This window comes from Aotus nancymaae, unplaced genomic scaffold (genome assembly GCF_030222135.1).
Source record: "Aotus nancymaae isolate 86718 unplaced genomic scaffold, 86718_ANA_hifiasm-v0.15.2.pri h1tg000010l, whole genome shotgun sequence".
NCBI classification, from domain to species: Eukaryota; Metazoa; Chordata; class Mammalia; order Primates; family Aotidae; genus Aotus; species Aotus nancymaae.
This window is the reverse complement of record NW_026988421.1, coordinates 54267647-54286755: the sequence shown is the minus strand read 5'-3', so window position 1 is coordinate 54286755 and position 19109 is coordinate 54267647. Positions and strand designations below refer to the sequence as shown.

General features: G+C 34.5%; 1 protein-coding gene across 2 annotated transcripts in view; it reads left to right on the top strand.

The window, feature by feature from the left end:
* The window catches only part of RTKN2 (rhotekin 2), a 164282-nt gene that overhangs the window by 125813 nt on the left and 19360 nt on the right, over positions 1-19109 (top strand). For both annotated transcript variants that reach the window (XM_064374167.1, XM_064374168.1), the window contains 3 exons: positions 7638-7732; positions 14322-14428; positions 15360-15491. In XM_064374167.1, the coding sequence (XP_064230237.1) occupies positions 7638-7732; positions 14322-14428; positions 15360-15491 (334 nt within the window). The remainder of the gene's footprint in view (positions 1-7637; positions 7733-14321; positions 14429-15359; positions 15492-19109) is intronic.

The window sequence follows — 19109 nt, the reverse complement described above, 5'->3', positions numbered from 1 at the left end:
TTTGAGAATAATGTTATTGCGCATTAAGTTCTTTTTAATAGACAGGCATATTTATCTTAGAGTGTCTATTTTCCTGTTGAGAATTTTTCATTCTATTTGGTTTATTCCTGAATCCAAACACTACTTTTACTTATGAACATTGCCCTCTTGAAACTTGCATGGCATTTGCTTATTTTATACCGTTAAAATTGGTCAAAAGATAAAATAAAACCTTTTACAACATTTCACAAATCATATTCTTCTAATACCAGCATTCTGCTGACACTGTAGTGTGAATCCAGGGTCTACTAGGTTAACTCATAGCCCAGGACTACTCTTACCTGATACCTCCTTAACTGACCACTACAGCACCGTGGTAGGAATTTAAAAATCAGAATGCATAAGGGGATCAATTTTGTATGTTTAAGTGATCTAGGTCAATGCAAAGATTTCTAATACAGCTTTTAGTTTTTAACCAAAATGGACACGTAAAATGATAAAATTTTCCCTAGTAATATGACATGTGTCCAAATATAGCTGTTCTTCCTGACAAGACTGCAGGTTTTAGACTACCATTTAAAGTAGCCATTTATTTTTTTCATAACATTCCCCCTCCTCAAAAAAATGTTATAACAATTGGCCTATTTGATAGAAAAAAAATGTAGCTGATTAAACTTTTGGGAACGCAATATTAGGGTTGGCTAAAAGGAATGAGTGTAATGTTTTAGAAAGAAAATGTTATCCTGACAAGAATGTTTTAAAAGTGAGGTCACTGTTGGTTTTGGAAGCGTTGACATTGTAGTTAGTCATCGTTTAAAAATGAAGCAACTTGAAATATCTTCATAAAGTATTGTTTGATCTGAAAGAAGACAGTGAACATTTTTGGTAATTTTTAGTATGCTCCCTGATAAGATTCATTTATTCATTTTATTGTGGAATTTAGCTTAGTAAAATTCCTTTAGCTAGATTTTCCCAGTGCCTCTACTAGCTGAATTAACTATTTTATGCTCCTTGATAACTAGTACATTATTCTTTATTGTATAAATAGACATCATTTTAAATGATCATTTTGTGAAAACTGGTAAAATTCAGAGTGATTATTTACTTGACAAAAGATGAATTGTTTCTTAAAAGTAAGCCACTAATACTACATTTTAAATATGATTGAAGTTATAAAACATGTATCCTAACACTTGTTCAGAATAAGTGGATTATTTATGTTTTGAGGAACAAGACCTGTTAAAGATTTGGTGATGTGACAGATATGTAGTTTGTAAATATAACTAAGGGGTTACTTAACTATTGTATATAATTAAATCATTGTCGGAATGATTTTTCAGCAGTTATGTCATGTGATCCATTCAAAGGTTAATAGGTCATGGTCCCTGCACTCAAAATTCTTGCAGTTTAGTAAAATGTAGTCACTATTTGTTTTAAAAGAAAAAGTATTTTAAACTATTTCTTAATGAGTTATAAAGCTAATATGATACAGTGGGGCTCTCTTTCCAGTATACCTCTTGCTAGCTATAGGCAAGTCAGTTATATTCTCTGAACATCAGTTTCTTCATCTGAAAATGTGGAACAAAATATCTGCCCTGCCTACTTCAAGTAGTTGTTTTGAACCTTAAAAAAGATATGGCTTGTCAAAGTGCCTTAAACTGCACATAGAGATGAAGTATGACAATGCTTTGCATGCGTTGATTTCTGGGGGTGGTTTTCATCCTGTTACCATTTAACCACATTAATCATTTTGTTAGAAAAATAATAGACCCAGTGTGGTCACTCACGCCTGTAATCCCAGCACTTTGGGAAGCCGAAGTGGGTGGAACACCTGAAGTCAGGAGTTCAAGACCAGCTTGGCCAATGTGGTGAAACTCCGTCTTTACTAAAAAAAAAAAATACAAAAAGTTAGCTGGGCATGGTGACAAGCGCCTGTAATCCCAGCTACTCAGGAGGCTGAAATAGGAGAATCCCTGGAACCCAGGAGGCAGAGGTTGCAGTGTGCTGAGATCGCACCATTGCATTCCAGCCTAGGCATCAAGAGCGAGACTCTGTCTCAAAAAAAAAAAAAAAGAAAGAAAAGAAAAGAAAGAAAAGAAAAATAATAGAAACTTGGAAACAGAACTTAGAAGGAAAAAAGTTACTCATAGTTTTACTACCAAATACCTTTTATCATTTTGAGCTGATATTTTACTTTCAGGTTTTTAAATACTTAGCTTTGGGGGGATATTTAGATGATAATTATACTGCACATTCAACTTTCTTCAGAATTTATTACAGAGTCTTTACATAATTATTTTGATGGCCACATTGTTAGTTAGCTATATCATAGTTTAACTGTTTTTAGCGGAGGCTATCAATAATTTTTTTCATATTGTTATGTGTCACTCATCGGAAATAGAGGTAAATATCTTATTTAAATAAGATAAGGTAAATAAGGTAAACATATTAACCTTAAAGTAGTTAAAAGATGTCTTAATCATTTCTTAAAGCCCAAGAAAGAAATTTAAACATACAGTTTGGTTATCACATAATTTTGGCCTATTCTGCCACACAGATTGTCTTCTAAACATGTCATCTCTCCAGTGCGCCCAGGGCAGATGTAGTGAATAACATAGTTTCTTCCTGTGCATACTATTAGCAGTGTTTAACATCCTACTGTATTTTGAAATGACTCTTCCTAAAGTAGAGACTACTCAAATGTTTTTAGTGGTCAATGACAGTAAATTACAATGCCACTCCTAAAAATAAAACCCAAAAGTGTCTTCATTCTCTTTTTTTCTGTATCTACCATTTCAGATATTTTTCTTGATAGACTTAACATACATGTGTTAATAATACAGGTATTAGCCCATCTAATACCTTGACCTTTCAGTTTCATGACCTTGCACCAGTAATCTTGTCCTTTTACCCATTTCAGCCATCCACCCCATGATTATATCCTAGATCTTGTCATTACTATTAATTGCATGTGCTGTGTAATCTTTGTAGTAGGTTTCCCACTCTCCATCATCTCCCTCATTTCCAGGTTCTTCCCTTCAGTGCTCTGATGCCAACTTAGCTTAAAATACATAATTTACTCTTTTATGTTTTCCTAGCATTTCTCTTCTTTTGTCATGCTTTCCTTGGAAAAACTCTAACCTTGGTTAACTCCTACTTTTAGCTCCTTTGCACTCATACTCATGAGGAATAGATGAGAAAGCTAGAGAAAAACACAGTTACACTTCCTGATCTCACTTGAGATACATAATCCCTAACCTTAAATGTGTTCTCAGTATGACTAAGCAATTCTGTTTCCATAGTCTTCTACTTTACCTCTCTTCAAGGTAAGTATTTCACAAGTTCTCCTCTCTAACCACTAATATCCTCTCTCTGCTCCTCATTTATAGCTGATGACTTTGTTTCATATGTCATTGATATTACTGAAGTAATTGGAAGAGAACTTGAATATCCCCCATCCACGAAATCTGCCAGCCTACCCACATCTGCCTCTGTGTTTGCTGTTTGCTATGTTTGCAGTTTCCTTTCTTGTGAACTGCCTTCACCTCATCTAAGGTCTGTCTACTTGTGCACTAGATCCCATCTTCTCAGTTACTCACAGTAGGCTCCTGCACGTTTCCTCCCCTCCTATCCTACATCAACTTTTGTACATTTCTGTATACTTATGAACATGCTGAAATACCTTTGATTTCATAGCTATCCTTCATGGAAAATAATTTTTTATATTCCTATCTCCACTTCCTCTTCTGTCATTCTCTATTAGACCATTTCAGTTGACTTACCTCATGTTACCTTCATCCCGTCCTACAGAAACTACTCTCGTCAAGGTCAACGGTGATCTAATGTTGCCACATTTGATTGTCAGTTATTGGTGTTCCTCTTCCTGGACCTTTTGCCACTAACACAATTGATCACTCTCCTTGACATCCTAAAATGCTCACAGGGAGTCTACTTCCCATTATTTTAAGTGGGAAATATTATAATATGTTACCAATTTAAAACACCCATCTACTTTTCTAAAATACAGTTTCAGAAGACTGATTTATCAGGGACAAATTATTACATTGGGATAATGCTTAACATGTTGAACCCTGATAACCAAACAACTAATATGAATATAAGTATGCTGTTCATGTGTAGTCATATTTGCTCTTCCATTGTAGTTGCTGTTCTCAATTACTTTGATTTAAAAAAAATTTTTTTTGAGACAGAGTCTTGTTCTGTTGCTCAGGCTGGAGTACAGTGGCAGGATCTTGGCTCACTGCAGCCTCCCCTCCTGGGTTCAAGTGATTCTCCTGCCTCAGCCTCCCAAGTAGCTGGGATTACAGGCGTATGCCACCATACCCAGCTAATTTTTGCATTTTTAGTAGGGATGGGGTTTCGCCATGGTGGCCAGGCTGATCACGAACTTCCCACCTCAAGTGATCCACCTACCTCAGCCTCCCAAAGTTCTGGGATTATAGGTGTGAGCCACCGGCCCAACCTACTTTGATTCTTTCTTCACAGTTTTGTTTAATACTTCAACTTTTTGGGGATTAATTGTGTGAACAACAGGCAAAAATAAGAGCTAATTATGAAAGACACTATAGAAACTTGTTCAGAATAAGTGAATAATAGCAGAGAATGGCCACTTGTGCCTCTCTTAGTTCTGGCAGCAGTAAAGATTTGTTGATACATTGTGAACTTTTGAAAAGTCTAAGTGTGAGTCTGACATAGCAATTCAGAATGTAACTTGAATGTTTACTCATGCATTGTTTTGTTTAAAATGTTATGTTGAAATTTGGAGACAGAAATGTAAATTTTCCTATATAAACATCGACCAAAAATATTGGGTATAGTTATCTTTGGTCTTTAATGACTATATGGTAAAAGCCAACAGGCATTCTCCAAGGGAGTAGTATTCTATGGAGTATGCTGTTATTTACTGAAGTGCATGCATACATTGCATGTTTACTAAATGTTTGCATAGTTTTCTTTATAATACAGAGATTTTATTAAAGATTTAGTAAGAAACAAAGGAGGTTTATGAAACAACACCTAGAACAATTAATATAAATTCCTATCAGGCATCACTGTCTTTTTTTCTTTCTTTCTTTTTTTGAGGAGACAGAGTCTCACGCTGGCTCACTGCAGCCTTTGTCTCCAGGACTCAAGCAGTTCTCCTGCCTCAGCCTCCCGAGTAGCTGAGATTACAGGCATGAGCCACCGTGCCCAGCTGACATCACTGTTTTCTTATCTCTCTTTGGCTCGCGCACACATGCTCTCTCTCTCTCTTTTTTTCTTTTAATATACTCGATGTTTTGAGATTTTGCTGATTTTGGGAAAAAAACATCATGAAAAAAATTAGGATTACTAACATAGGAAATACAGTTGTTACTCAACATAAATTCACTTTTTATCACCACAGCAGTGCCAGGATATGAAATTCATCAGAAGAAATTCTAGCTATTTGGGAAGTACCACAAAGGGAACTATAATGAAAAGAAAAAAATGGAATGAGTGTAATTAAGTCCTCCATGTTCTCACACTATAGATAAAACCCTCAAATCTCTGATGTAGATAACCAGAAGAAGGAGATCCATTCTGTGAAAAATAAGCAAAGCTGCATGATAGTTAATGTGCTATTGCGATAAGACTAGTTGCACATGATTTGCACTGCACTTTGATTTGTGTAGCGGCGACTGGGCATTTTAAAGGGATAATGAGGAAATTGGGAGAGGTTGAGTCAGGCTCCGAGTTAGCTAAAAGTTCCAGATAGTGGGAAGCGGGGATTGGTCCACGTAAAACCCACCTGGGCATGCTAGCTGGTACTTACCAGAATCAGTCTTCTACCTTACCACAGAGACTGAAAGACAAAGGCCCTGTTTTCAGGTCTTGGCTGGAACAAACAAATTCTTTTGTCAGCCTTGAGTTTTCTCAGGCAGGCACTTTAAGAAGACATCTTAGGGATGCAACTTTGAGCTGCTAGAAACAATGCTAGCATTTGTTCAGGTCTTTAGAGGCCAAGGTTGAGGCCTAGTTGAGAAAAGGATTCAGAGGAACCTGGCTAGAGTTTGGTCAAGAAGACAGCCTTTGCCCCGGGAAATTAATATAAATCAGACCCTATTATTCCACTTTTTATCAACTTTGCTATTACCCTTAGAATTAAATCCACCCCTCTTCCAAGGCGCACAGAGCCCCCAGGTGAGCTCATCACTGCCTGTATTTCCAGCCTTCCTGCTTGCTTGCTGTGCACCGGCCACACTGGTTTTCCTTCGGCCCTCCCTTTGCACATGCTCACTCTGCTTGGAATGTTTTCCTGCATTCTTTGCTTGGCTAGATTCTTTTATGACTAGATAACTGTTACCTCCCCAGAAAAGCCTCCCCAATTCACCTATCTAACACAGGTCCTCAGTTTTCTCTTTCGTTTCTTTCATAGAAAAAGTTACATTCCAACTTGAAAATGCTGGTATTTGATTTATTCCTTGGCCTACTCTTTTTTCATTCTGCCTGCATCAGAATGTAATGCTGGATCTTGTTTGCCATTGAATGCCCATCACCTAGCATTGGACTTGGCACATTTTAAGTATTCAATAAATATTTATTAAATGAATGGGGACCCTTCAGAGAAATATTTATGTGAATTAAAACAAATAATTTGCAGATTTTTATTGACAAAATATCAGAGATAAACTTAAATTAAAACTTCTATTGTCAAAAAATGTCATCTATCATATCTAATTTTTTTTGTAGTAAAGCATTCTTGAGTATACATTCAGAGGCATTAAGTACATTCACATTGTACAACCATCACTACCCTCCATCTCCAGAAGTTTTTCATCTTCTTAAGCTGAAATTCTGTATCCATTGAACATTACTAATTCCTCACTCTATCCTCCTAGCAGCCACCATTCTACATTCCATCTCTATGAATTTCACTACTCTAGGTACCTCTTGTAAGTGAAATCATATAGTGTTTGTCCTTTTGTGACTGGTTATTTCACTTAGCATAATGTCTTCAAGATTCATCCAGGTTGTATGTATGTCAGAATTTTCTTCTTTTTTAAGACCGAATGATATTCCATTTTATATATGTGTGTTTATATACACACACACAAGCACATACCCCACATTTTGTTGATTCCTTGGATAGACACTTGGGTTTCTTCTACCTTTAGGCTATTGTGAATAATGCTGCTGTGAACATGGGTGTACAAATATCTGAGTCTCTGATCTCAGTTCTTTTGGGTGTATATCAGAGTAGAATTGCTGGATCAATAATTTTATTTTTAATTTTTTGAATAACCACGAAAATGTTTTCCATGGAGGCTGTATCATTTTACATTCCCACTAGCCATGCACAAAGGTTCTAGTTTCTCCACATACCAGCTAACACTTCTTTCTGGTTTTGTTTGTTTGTTTTACTAATGGCTATCTTAATGAGTATGAAGTGATATCTCATTGTGGTTTTGATTTGCATTTCCCTAATGACTAATGATACTGAGCATCTTTTTATTCTTTTGTTGACTGTATACCTGCTTTGGAGAAATGTCTATTTAAGTCCTTTGCTTATCTTTAAATCAAGTGTTTTATTATTTGTTGTTGAACATATAAATATTTTGTATAGTAGTAGAAAACATACAAAAATATTTAAAACATGTCTTCTTTCTCACTATTAGTGGTGTAAAGTATAATTTGCTAGCTCACACTACCCTAACCTTGGAAAGTGCTGAGGATAGTTTCAAGACCCATAATCTGTCTATTAATGGAAATGGTAAGTACAATATATATTTTACTTATTACATACATTCTGCCTATATTTCTAATTAGAGTATGTTCTCCTCAAGTGGTTATCAGCTTAAATAGTGGAGGCACAAGTGATTCTGTTGGTTCTTTCAAATATATCTGTCCCTCTTCCCCAAAGGAGAAAAGTTTATTTTCCTTTCTCTACACTGAGATTTGTTTGCAAGGTTTAGTGGGAAAAGAAAGGTCTCGGGCATACTGAATCCTTGTTTTTGACTTGGAATTTATGACTTCACTACTCTTCTAGCTGGAAATTAAAGACGTGACTTACTTTTAAATTTAAAATCAAGGAACCCAGGCTTTCTGTTAGTAGGAAGCAGAGAATGTAAGAAAGAGAAAGGGTTAAATTATCTTAACCTTTTTCTGTTTGGATTGTAGTGGTAGTTTTAGTTTATCCAAAATAAATATATAGGAAAGTGAAGAAGGGGGTTAGGTCATTAGGAAGATTTGTAAAACTTAGCATGAGCACTTGCTACTCTCCCAGGTGATTTTACTCGTGATGAAAAATATGGAGCAGTGTTGGTAAGGCAGTTTGGAAGTATGATTTGGGTTGTTTACTTTTGCTCATTTTCTTCAAGCAAAATAAATAAGTGGTAAATGTCCTGATTATACTTACTGTTGTAAAGACTGTGGCTCTATACTGATAAAATTGATAATGTTATACCAATATTTTTTGTTTCACAATAAGAAGTTATATTAAAAATAGGCAAAAGTTCATGAAATGTAAATATATAATTAAAAAAAGATAATTTTGAGGCTAGGTGTGGTGGCTTATGCCTGTAATCCCAGTTCTTTGGGAGGATGAGGTGGGAGGATCACTTGAGCCCAGGAGTTTGCGACTTACCTGGGCAACATAGTCAGACATTATTTCTACCAAAAAAAAAAAAAAAAAAAATTGGTTGGCCATGGTGGTGCATGCAGGTAGTCCCAGCTACTCAGGACACTGAGGTAGGAGGATTGCCTGAGCCCAGAAGGCTGCAGTGAGGTATGATTGTGCCACTGTTCTCCAGCCTGGGCTACAGAGCAAGACCCTGTCTCAAGAAATAGAACATGTCAAAAAATAGAACATTACTACCACTACATTCCCTTGGTTACCCTAGGTGTACATATATCTCCATTTTTGTGGTATATACTTCCTTGCTTTTCTTTATAGTTTTCTTAATACCACATTTGTGTGCTTCCCTAAATAATATAATTTTGCATGATTTGAACTTTGATATGGAATCATGTTGTCTTAGTAATTTGCTTTTTGTTAATCATTCAGTATGTATGATTTTCATTACTTATAGTATCTCATTTTGTGATAATATGTATTTATCTCTTAGACTGATTTAATCATTTTGAATAGTTACAGGGTTCTTCAGCTTTTCTGTTTCTTGGGTCAGTTTCAATAAGTTATATTTTTATAGATGCCCATTTGATCTAAACTTTGAGATTTATAGGCATTGAAGTCTCTATAATGTTCTATATCTATTGAATTTCTGCAGCCTCTGAAACATTGTTCCCTGTTTTCCATTACTGGTACTTACTTTCTGTACCGTCTCTGTTTTTTAATTCTCATTCTTGTAATAGATTAGTCAGTTTTATTCACTTATATGTTCCATATTTGCTAATTATTTGTTAGGAGTAATGACTGTTGTCTATATTACTGCAAGAAGTGTGATAAAATCTCCTGTGATTGTGGATTTTTCTACCCATAGTTATATCTATTTTTGCTGTATATAATTTGAGGCTTTGTTATTTAATGCATATGTGTTTAAATTGTGTATTTTCTTCTTTTACCTCAAACTGTACTTATTTTTGTGTTACAGACATGCCTCTTCAGCATTATGTTGGATTTTAATTTTTCTCTAATTTGACAATCTTTTCTTCCTGAAGTTTTTAGTCCTTCTGTGTTGAATATCAGATAGCTGTATATTTAGCTTTAAATCTACTATGATAACCTGTGTTTTTTATTTGTCTCACCTATTCCATGTTTTTTTTTTTCTTGCCTTTTTAAGGCAATTTTTCCTTGTTTGATTTAAAGTTATACATCCTTTTTCTCATTTTTTAGAACTTATCTCTAAAAATTTCATTAATCATATTTATTAAAATCTAAACTTAAAAGATAGTTTTGTGCTTTTCTCAGAAATACAAGGACTTTAGAACAGTTAAACTCTTTCCCCTAACCTATGTGCTATTGTTATATATTGTAATTCTTTTTTTTTTTTTAGCAAGATGTTTTATAGATTTAATACTTATTTAGATTTACCTACATGTTTCTATGCACTACTTGTATCTTATGCCTTGCGTCTGGGATAATTTTCCTTCTGCTTGAAGTATATGCCTTAGAATTTATTTTAATGTATTCAACTGATACCAAACTTCTTGGTTCTTTTTGTTTGTCTGAAGATGGCTTTATTTTGCCTCATAATTGAAGATATTTCTTAATTCTTCAGTTTCAGTGTTTTCTTGTTGGACATTGAAGATATAATTCTGATATTTTTGGCTTCTATTTTATTATAAATGTTGTAAATCATTTGTCAGTGTGTTACCTCTATAAGTGTAATCTTTTTATTTCTTTTTTCCCTTTGGTTTTCTAAAATTTTACTGTGGTATAATTAGGTGGAGAGTTTATGCTGCTTGGGGTTTCTTAAGCTTCTTTACATTGTTGATAGATATGTTTCATCAGTTTAGACAAAATCTCACTTATGTGTTTCAAACTGCCTCTGCCGTTTTCTAGCTTTTCTCCTTCTTGCATTCCTGTTAACCCTATGTTAGTCTTTTTCATTGTATCCTTCATGTTTCTTACTCTTTATGATGTACTTTTCACCTCACTTACAGATATTCAGAACATAAGCTATTCATAAATCTGGGATTGCCTATATAAAGAAGTTTGCTTTCAAACTTTATAAATCACAAAGTTGATTTCACAAGTATTACTGAAATGCATGCTTTTAATAATTTTTATTTCATTTGCTGCCTGTTTTAGGAAAAATAGCTTTTATTTGTGTTTGCATTTTGGAATTGCATGTATTATGCTTGTGCATTTATTTTTCCCAGATTAAGCCCTTTATTGCTAAAATATAGCAGTTTTAAAAATGTATTAATGAAAAAGATTTGAATCCTCTCAGAACATTGTTGTGTGCTATTGTATAGTAGAATCTTGGGTAGATAAGTTTAAGACTTTTTGATTTTCCTACAGACCTTGGCTACCTTGCATGTATATATTAAATAACAAAAAAATTCTGGGGTAATTAAAACTCTTAGGTAAATAATAGTTATGGCCAGTAGCTAGCCATTTTATAGGCACTACCATCAGGACACAGTTTTTGCTTTTTAAAGCAAAAACTTTAAAAATCATTTTTATGTGGTCTAGTGTGAACTAACAACCATACGTTGAGTTGTTGTTTATACCCTGATGCCTAGAATAAATTATTTAATGCTTTTCTCCATATAGATAGATAGTACACAGGTAGGTATCGTCATTAAAGTATCTTAATGTTTTTTGAAAAGAACTTTTTTAAACAATGTCATACTTGTAGAAAAGTTGCAAGTTGAATGTCAAGTTTGTTTGTTTGTTTGTAATTAGAGATGAGTATCAGTATATTACCTAGTCTGGCCCCAAACTTTTGGGTGCAAGCAGTCCTTCCACCTTAGCCTCTGGAGTAGCTGGTACTACAGGCACGCACCACCACACCCAGCTTGAATGTCAGGATCTTTTTTTTTCCCCTCAAAAAAATTTATGAGAGCAAGTTGCTTACATGATACTCTGTACCCCAAAATGTATTAATATGTATTTCCTACTGTCAGAACATTCAGCTACATCACCATCACTCTTGAAGTCAAAAAATTAATACCAGTACATTACTGCCATGTAATCCTCAGACTCAATTCAAGGTGTTGCCCACTGTCCTGATAATGTTTTTTATGGCAGAGGGATACAGTGCAGAATCATACATTTCATTTAATTATCATGCTTTTTTAATTTTCCTTCGATCTGGACTAGTTCTTAAGTCATTTTTTGACTTTCATGACCTTGACATTTTACAAGAGTATAGTTAGTTATTTTGTAAAAGGTCCCTCTATCTGGGTTTGTCTCATGTTTTCTTGGAATAAGATTCAGGATATGCTTCTCTGGCAGAAATATCACAGAAGTGATACTGCATTCTCATTGCATCCTATCAGGTGACATATCATTGATTCGGCCATTATTAATGATGTTCGCTTTGATCACTTGGTTAAGATGGTGTCTTCCAAACTTCTGTACTATGAAGTCACTCTTTTGTTTCCCCTCTTTGTAATCAGTACATACTTTTTGGTGAGAGGAGAGTACCTTGAAACTACTCTAGCCTGGGCAACATGGAAAAACACCATCCCTACAAAAAATACAAAAACTAGCTGGGAGTGGTGGAACACACCTGTGATCCCAGCTACTCTGGAGGCTGAAGTGGGAGATTGGTTGAGCTGGGGAAGTCAAGACTGCAGTGAGCCGAGACTGTGCCACGGCACTCTAGCCAGGGCAACACAGTAAGACTCTGTCTCAAATAAGAAAGGAAGGGAGGAAGGTGATAAAAGGAAAGAAAGAAAAAAAAGAAACTACTATGTAAGTATAGTTAACCTTTGAGCAGCATGCAGGTTAGAGGTGCCAACCCCTATGCAGCCAAAAATCCACATATAACTTTTGACTCCTCCTAATAGACTAATAGAACTACTAATAGACTACTGTTGACCAGAGGCCTTACTGGTAACATAAACAGTCAAGTAACACATTATGTATGTTATATATATAAAATATACAAGATTCTTGCAATAAAGTAAGTTAAAGAAAAAATGTTATTAGGAAATCATAAGGAGGAAATATATTTACTATTAAGTGGAAGCAGATCATCAAAAAGGTCTGCATCCTCATCTTCGCATTGAGAAGGAAGAAGAGGAGTTGGTCTTGCTGTCTCAGGGGTGGCAGAGGTGGAAGAAAATCCATATATAAATGGGCACATGTAGTTCAAACCCATGTTGTTCAAAGGTCAACTGTATACTATTTCTTACTAGACTTTCAGTGTATTCCTTGCTTTATTTTATATCAGTATGGACTCATGTTTATGCAGTGTATCATAATCTGTTAATATCATTGTTTGTTTTATGGTTCAAATTGTCCCCAATTTGGCCAATGAGAGCCCATTTGAGATGACCTCTATGTCTTTTTGACACATCCCCATCATTCTTTGAGCACTTCCTTATATATCAATATATTCAGTTCATCATGTACTTTTCCCCATCCCTGGAATCGGCCATTTCCCCAGGGAACCCTGGATGCCCTTCTCACTCAACTTAGGGCTCTGACATACTGCTGAGTTACCCCATGTGTGGATGGCTGCTTCACTGCTGTCAGACTGACTTCCAAGGCTAGGCTGCCCCTGAACATGGATACTCTGTTCTGCTTGGGTTCTGATACTTCACATCAAGCAGCCCCCACTTTCTCTGATTGGTCCCTGACTCCCCACAGCAAGCCATCTCCTGAGTAGAGGATCCCCTTGGGCTCTAATGTTCCACCTCAGGCTCCTTTTCCCAGGCATACCTCTTTTACCCTGCTTGCTCAAGACAGAGTCTCAAATCTAGGCTGCACCCCAGTGTCATCACCCTCTCAGCCTATTGAGGCACTGATACCTCCTGCAGGCAGCCCCTCCTGCTCAACATTCTCATTCTGCCTGTCTCCACCATCCATTTCTAGCACACCACAGCTCCTTCTCCAGTCCTGGCACAGATGTTCATGTTGGGGGCGCTACCTAATGGCTTATGACTCAATTGTTCAGCAAGAGAAGGGGAAGAGAAAGGGCCAAAAATGTTGATTAAGTTATCTTAAGTTCTCTGAAATAATGTTTTTTTTTTTTTTTTTCATTTTTGTTTTGTTTTTGAGATGGAGTCTTGCTCTGTCGCCCAGGCTGGAGTGCAGTGGCAGAGTCTCAGCTGACTGCCACCTCTGCCTCCCGGGCTCAAGCGATTCTCCTGCTTCAGCCTCCCGAGTAGCTGGGACTATAAGCATGCACCACCATGCCTGGCTAATTTTTGTATTTTTAGTAAAGATGGGGTTTCACTATATTGGCCAGGCTGATCTCGAACTCCTGACCTCAAGTGATCTGCCTGCCTTGACTTTGCAAAGTGGAATAATGTTTTATTCCAAGGATCACCTTTTAATTATTATAATGAAAATCAGAGTAAAAAGTAGAATTTGATAAACATGTTAGAATGTTTTTATGTTAAATGAGATCACTTATATTCTCTGAACAACTTTCATTGAATATTCAATTAAGATCAAACGAGACTAAACAGTTCATTTTTAATTCAGGTAATAGCATGCTATAAATTATCAGTTTAATATTATCCTGTCCTTTCTGTTCTCATATTTGATTTTCACACTAAATACAGCACTGGTATTTGAGTAGGATGACTCTACATAAAAGTAATTTTAAAATATGTTCTGTACAAAGCAAAACAAAATTGTAAAAAAAAAAAAAATGTCTAATGACCTTAAATAAACATATATTTGTAACTTGATTTTTTTTTCTTTCTCCTTTAAATAGAGGAGTCTTCATTTTGGCTTCCCCTATATGGCAACATGTGCTGTCGACTAGTTGCCCAGCCAGCCTGTATGGCTGAGGATGCATTTGCAGGATTTCTTAATCAGCAGGTTAGAGGACTTTAAATATCCTAGAACAATTGTAGCTCCACTTTAAATCTTAATATACTGGCAGTTGTTTCACCTTCTGATATTGAGAAGTATTGTTTTAAGTCTTTTTTTAAAAGTCAGTTTTCTAAATGTTATCAGATATAAACTGTAGGGGGTTCCGGGTGAAAAGAATGACAAGGCGGGGAGGGATCTACAGCAATGTTGATGGCTAAGGCGCTACCTCTCCATGCTCCTCTGCTTCATTAATAGCAACAGGATCATCAGCAACAGAGGAATCCTTATGGAAACTGATGAGGGCTGCTCAGCACCTTTCACATAAAGATCTTTCTGGCAGACAGCGTTTGGCACGGTTTAGGACTCAGAGCTTCCAAAGCTGCCTCTGTGCCACCTCCTCCTGATTTATTTATAACCATAGTTATTTATATTCAGTAAATAATTAATTGTGAGCTTCAATGAATCAATAGCTTTTTCTAAAAGATTCCATTAGGAGGAAAGAAAATTTGCATTCTTACAGGGTAGTTGACATTTTCTGATGCTCTGAGAACAGTAAGGGAAAATAATATTTTGAACATATAGATATTTTCCTGAGTAATTTGATGAATTGCTGTAGGATTCTATGCACTAATTTTTAATTGACTAGCTTTTCTAAAACAGCATTAATCTATGGTTTTATGTGTGTAAAAGTTAGGTGGTAATCATTACCTCCATTTCACTTAATGCCTTTAAGAATTCCAAACTTTTCTTCTCTGATATTAACGTATTCTTGGATTTGGGGCAATTAACCTTTTGTATAGCAAATTAATGTATAATTCCATCACATTAAAAAAATTCTAAATAACTAATTTAACCTTGATGAGTATTTTGATGAGTTTAGGGTTAAGGTGCTAATAATTTAAAATTGATAGTCTCTTGATTTTTTTTTTTTTCCCAGCAAATGATAGAAGGTCTGATTAGTTGGAGAAGGCTGTATTGTGTTTTGCGAGGAGGTAAACTTTATTGTTTTCACAGTCCAGAGGAAATTGAAGCTAAAGTGGAACCAGCTTTGATAGTACCCATTAACAAGGTAAAGGAAATGCTATTTTGAAAAAAAAGATACATCTTAGGAAGTTTGTTTTTGTCTGTGCCGTTTACATTGTTGATGCCTTATAAAGAAAAGAGAAGCACTGGTAAAAACAGGTTAGTTCATAAATATGATTTAATCTGTTTCTATTACAGAGCTTATCTGTTATAAGAAATACTGTATGTTTCCTAAGAAAACATAGTAATGGACATCTAAACCAGTAAATGGGTTTTAAAGCAGAGAATGTAACTCCACATTAACAGTATATTTAAATTTTTTATGAATTTATTTGAGATTAAACATAAATTGTTAGCTCATGTTATAATGATGCTCATTCTAGTTAATATTCAAATGAAGCCATAAAAAGACCTTCTTGACTATACTTTCTGATTTCTTATGAGATTGTCGGGCAATTGTCCAATCTTCTGTCAGAGCAGAAAAGCCTGCCAGTCCATTTAGAATAGTTGAGTGCTTATACTGCATTTAAAAAGTAATACCACACCACCTAGAGAATTTGTCAAGTATATATATACTGGTTTGATAACAAAGGAGACTATTGAAATCTAGCTACAATTTTTTCATCTAAAATCCTGTAGGAAAACTTTTCAGTATAAGGCAGACTTAGTTTCTTCTACTTCATGGTCTTAAATTTAGCTTTGTCTATTATTTAAGTCTAGTGTTGATTAGAGGATTTTTCTTTCCTCATTTTTTAGAGCATTCCTACTCTAGAAAAATGTCATTTCTAGACCAAAATGTCATTGTTTTTGCCTTTGGGCTGCCCCTAATTATTTCTAGTTGTTCTACTTTGCTTGTTTTTGGAATGGTTGAAGTGTGCGATAAAGCAAGAGCCATCACATTTGTTCTCCTTGTCTTTGAAATTATCTTTTAAAGAAGAATGTAAAGTTGTATGGCCTTTTATATAATAGCTGTATTCCTGAAAACCTGTGGGTAACAGTCTACTAATCTATAAAGACTTAAGTTTAGTTTCATGATCTTTTCTAATAACATTTTTGTCTATTTCTATTCCACTTTTAGAAATTACACTGCTTTTTACCTACAGGAAGTCTTTTAGTGAGACCTTTTATTATATTATTAAATTCACCTCATTCAACTGTTTTGTTTAAGTGTCACTCTTGAATAAGGACATAATATCTCAGTATTATATTGAATCTATTTTGGCTTAGAAAGTTAGATTTTTGAAATACATAATTTTATTAATGAAAAATTGACATGCTTTTTTTCATTACTTGCCAACTTTTTGTTTGGTTTATGCAGTGTTGTCTTTCCTACCATTTTTTCACGCTTGAGTCTTTTGAAAATTGCAGATGGAAAAATTGAAACAGAATAATGAACACCTGTATACTATTCATCTAGACTCTCAGCTGTTGTTAACATTTTGCCACATTTGCTTTCTCTCTAGTTAAAATTTTTTTCTGAACCATTTTAAAATCAGTTGCAAACAACATAACATTTCTTTTTTGGATATGTTAGCATATTTCTCCTAAAACCAAGGACATTTTTTCATAACCATAATATTACTGTCACACTCAAAAAGTTTATTGTTGATAAAATATTATCTAACATACAGAACAAATTGCTCTAATTTTCCCCAAAATATTTTTCTAATTTTTATTTATTGTTTGATCCAGAACCTCATCAAGGATCATGTACTGCATCTGATCAGCATTTCATTTGATTCCTTTCATCTAAATTATGTCCTTCACCTCCTGCCTTTATTTATTTATGTCTTTCATTACATTGGCTTTTTTTTTTTTTAAGTCCTGGCCAGTTTTCTTCTTAGAATTTCTCCAGATCTATATGTAACTAATTATTTCACTAGTTTCAGCTTCAATAATTGTGGTAAAAGTTCTATGTATATGATTATGTCTAATTTGGTTTTTACTAAATAGCTTAGGAGTAAAAATGAAATCCTACTAACTGTTTTCTTGTATGTTGTACCATAGAATATTCAGTCATAAAATAAATTAAGATGTAATCTAAACAAATGATATTTTTAAAGTCATTTGTTTTATTTGAAGAGTCTTGAAGGAATTTAACTCACCTTATTGCAGCCCTTTAAGGTAGGCAAAGCAGGTGTGGCAGCACTGTTTTACAGGTGTATTATTTGTTTTACAAGTGAAGAAATAGACTCAGGGATCAAATAGAACTTTCCCAAACTAGTAAGGAAAATTATATGGCTCACCCTTTTCCTAATGGGTAGGAAAAAATAGATAAAAATTTATGCACTGTTTTTGCTTTTTCCTCATAGGTGTACTACTAGACTAGATTTGGAAGGCAAAATTAGACTTTATCCTCTCTTTGTATTACTGTAAATCAATTTTGAAAGTTTAAAAGTAGCTATAAAATGAGATTCCGAGCATGAAGCCACAGTAGACTTACAGGTGATGGCTTAGGCATATGTGTGGAAACTTAGGATTTAAATTTAAGAGAACATTTATAATAAAACTCTGTTATTGTAGTCAGTGTGTCAGTTATTTTCTGTCTGATGACAAGGGTCTAATTCCAGAAAAGTGGTGACAATGTTTATATGGCCTGACTGAATTGACCTTTTTTAATTGATTTACTTTTCCTTGTGGTAATAAAGGCTGATAGCCAGGTGACTAATGAGATTTTGTAGTTAATCAGTGCCATTGTTAAGATGACCAAAATCAGAAGACTTAAAAAATCCAATGGTTGTTCCACAATTAGCCATTACATATCACAGGGAAATTATTAATGTAGTAATTTGTATAGATTTAGCCTTATACTTGGAGACAATGTGAGCTACATTTGACCTTGAGGACTGATGACTTAATTATCTTTTCCATTGAACCTAACTTCTGTCTAAAGTACAGAAGAGCACTTTAAAATTAGAACATGAAATAAGACTTAAGGTTGGAAAGATATATTTATTATTATTCCATAAGATAAATATAATTTGTTAATCTCAAAGATGAAACTGATGACAAAGTCTTCTGTTTTCCAGCTTTGCAATATTGCTGTCTTCATTTTCTCCAGTGTTGATTTCCTGTGTTTTTCTCCATAGAAGCTTTTCTCTTTGTAGTTCTTTCTTCTACCTCAGGTTTCCTTTGAACTTTTCTATTCACCTGAAAACTTCCCACTTAATAGTGAATGTCACAAATGTCACTAATCTCCTTATTCAAATATATCAAGCACTATCGTAGTCAAGAAATATTTTTGTTGCTTCGTAAAACATGACTGTTACATAATTATGTTTCCTTTTAAAGTAATTTTTGTCAACTTACAAAATGATTCAAATGTACAGAAAAGTTGAAAAAAAAAAAAAACTAAACTGATGGCCCATATATGTATTACCTAGATTTAGCAGTTAACATTTTCCCATATTTTTATTATCTCTTTGCTTAAATCTATATTTTTTGATGACCCATTTGAGCATAAGACTTTGATATTATGATACTTCATTCCTGAATACTTCAACATGTAACTCCTATTAATAAAAATAGGGACCTTTCATATATATACATAATCATACTACCATTATCACAGCTAAGAAAATACTTTTCTTATGTCATCTAATATTCAGTTCATATTCAGATTTCCCTCTTTTCCCAAAATGGCCTTTTAGATCGGGTCTTCAGT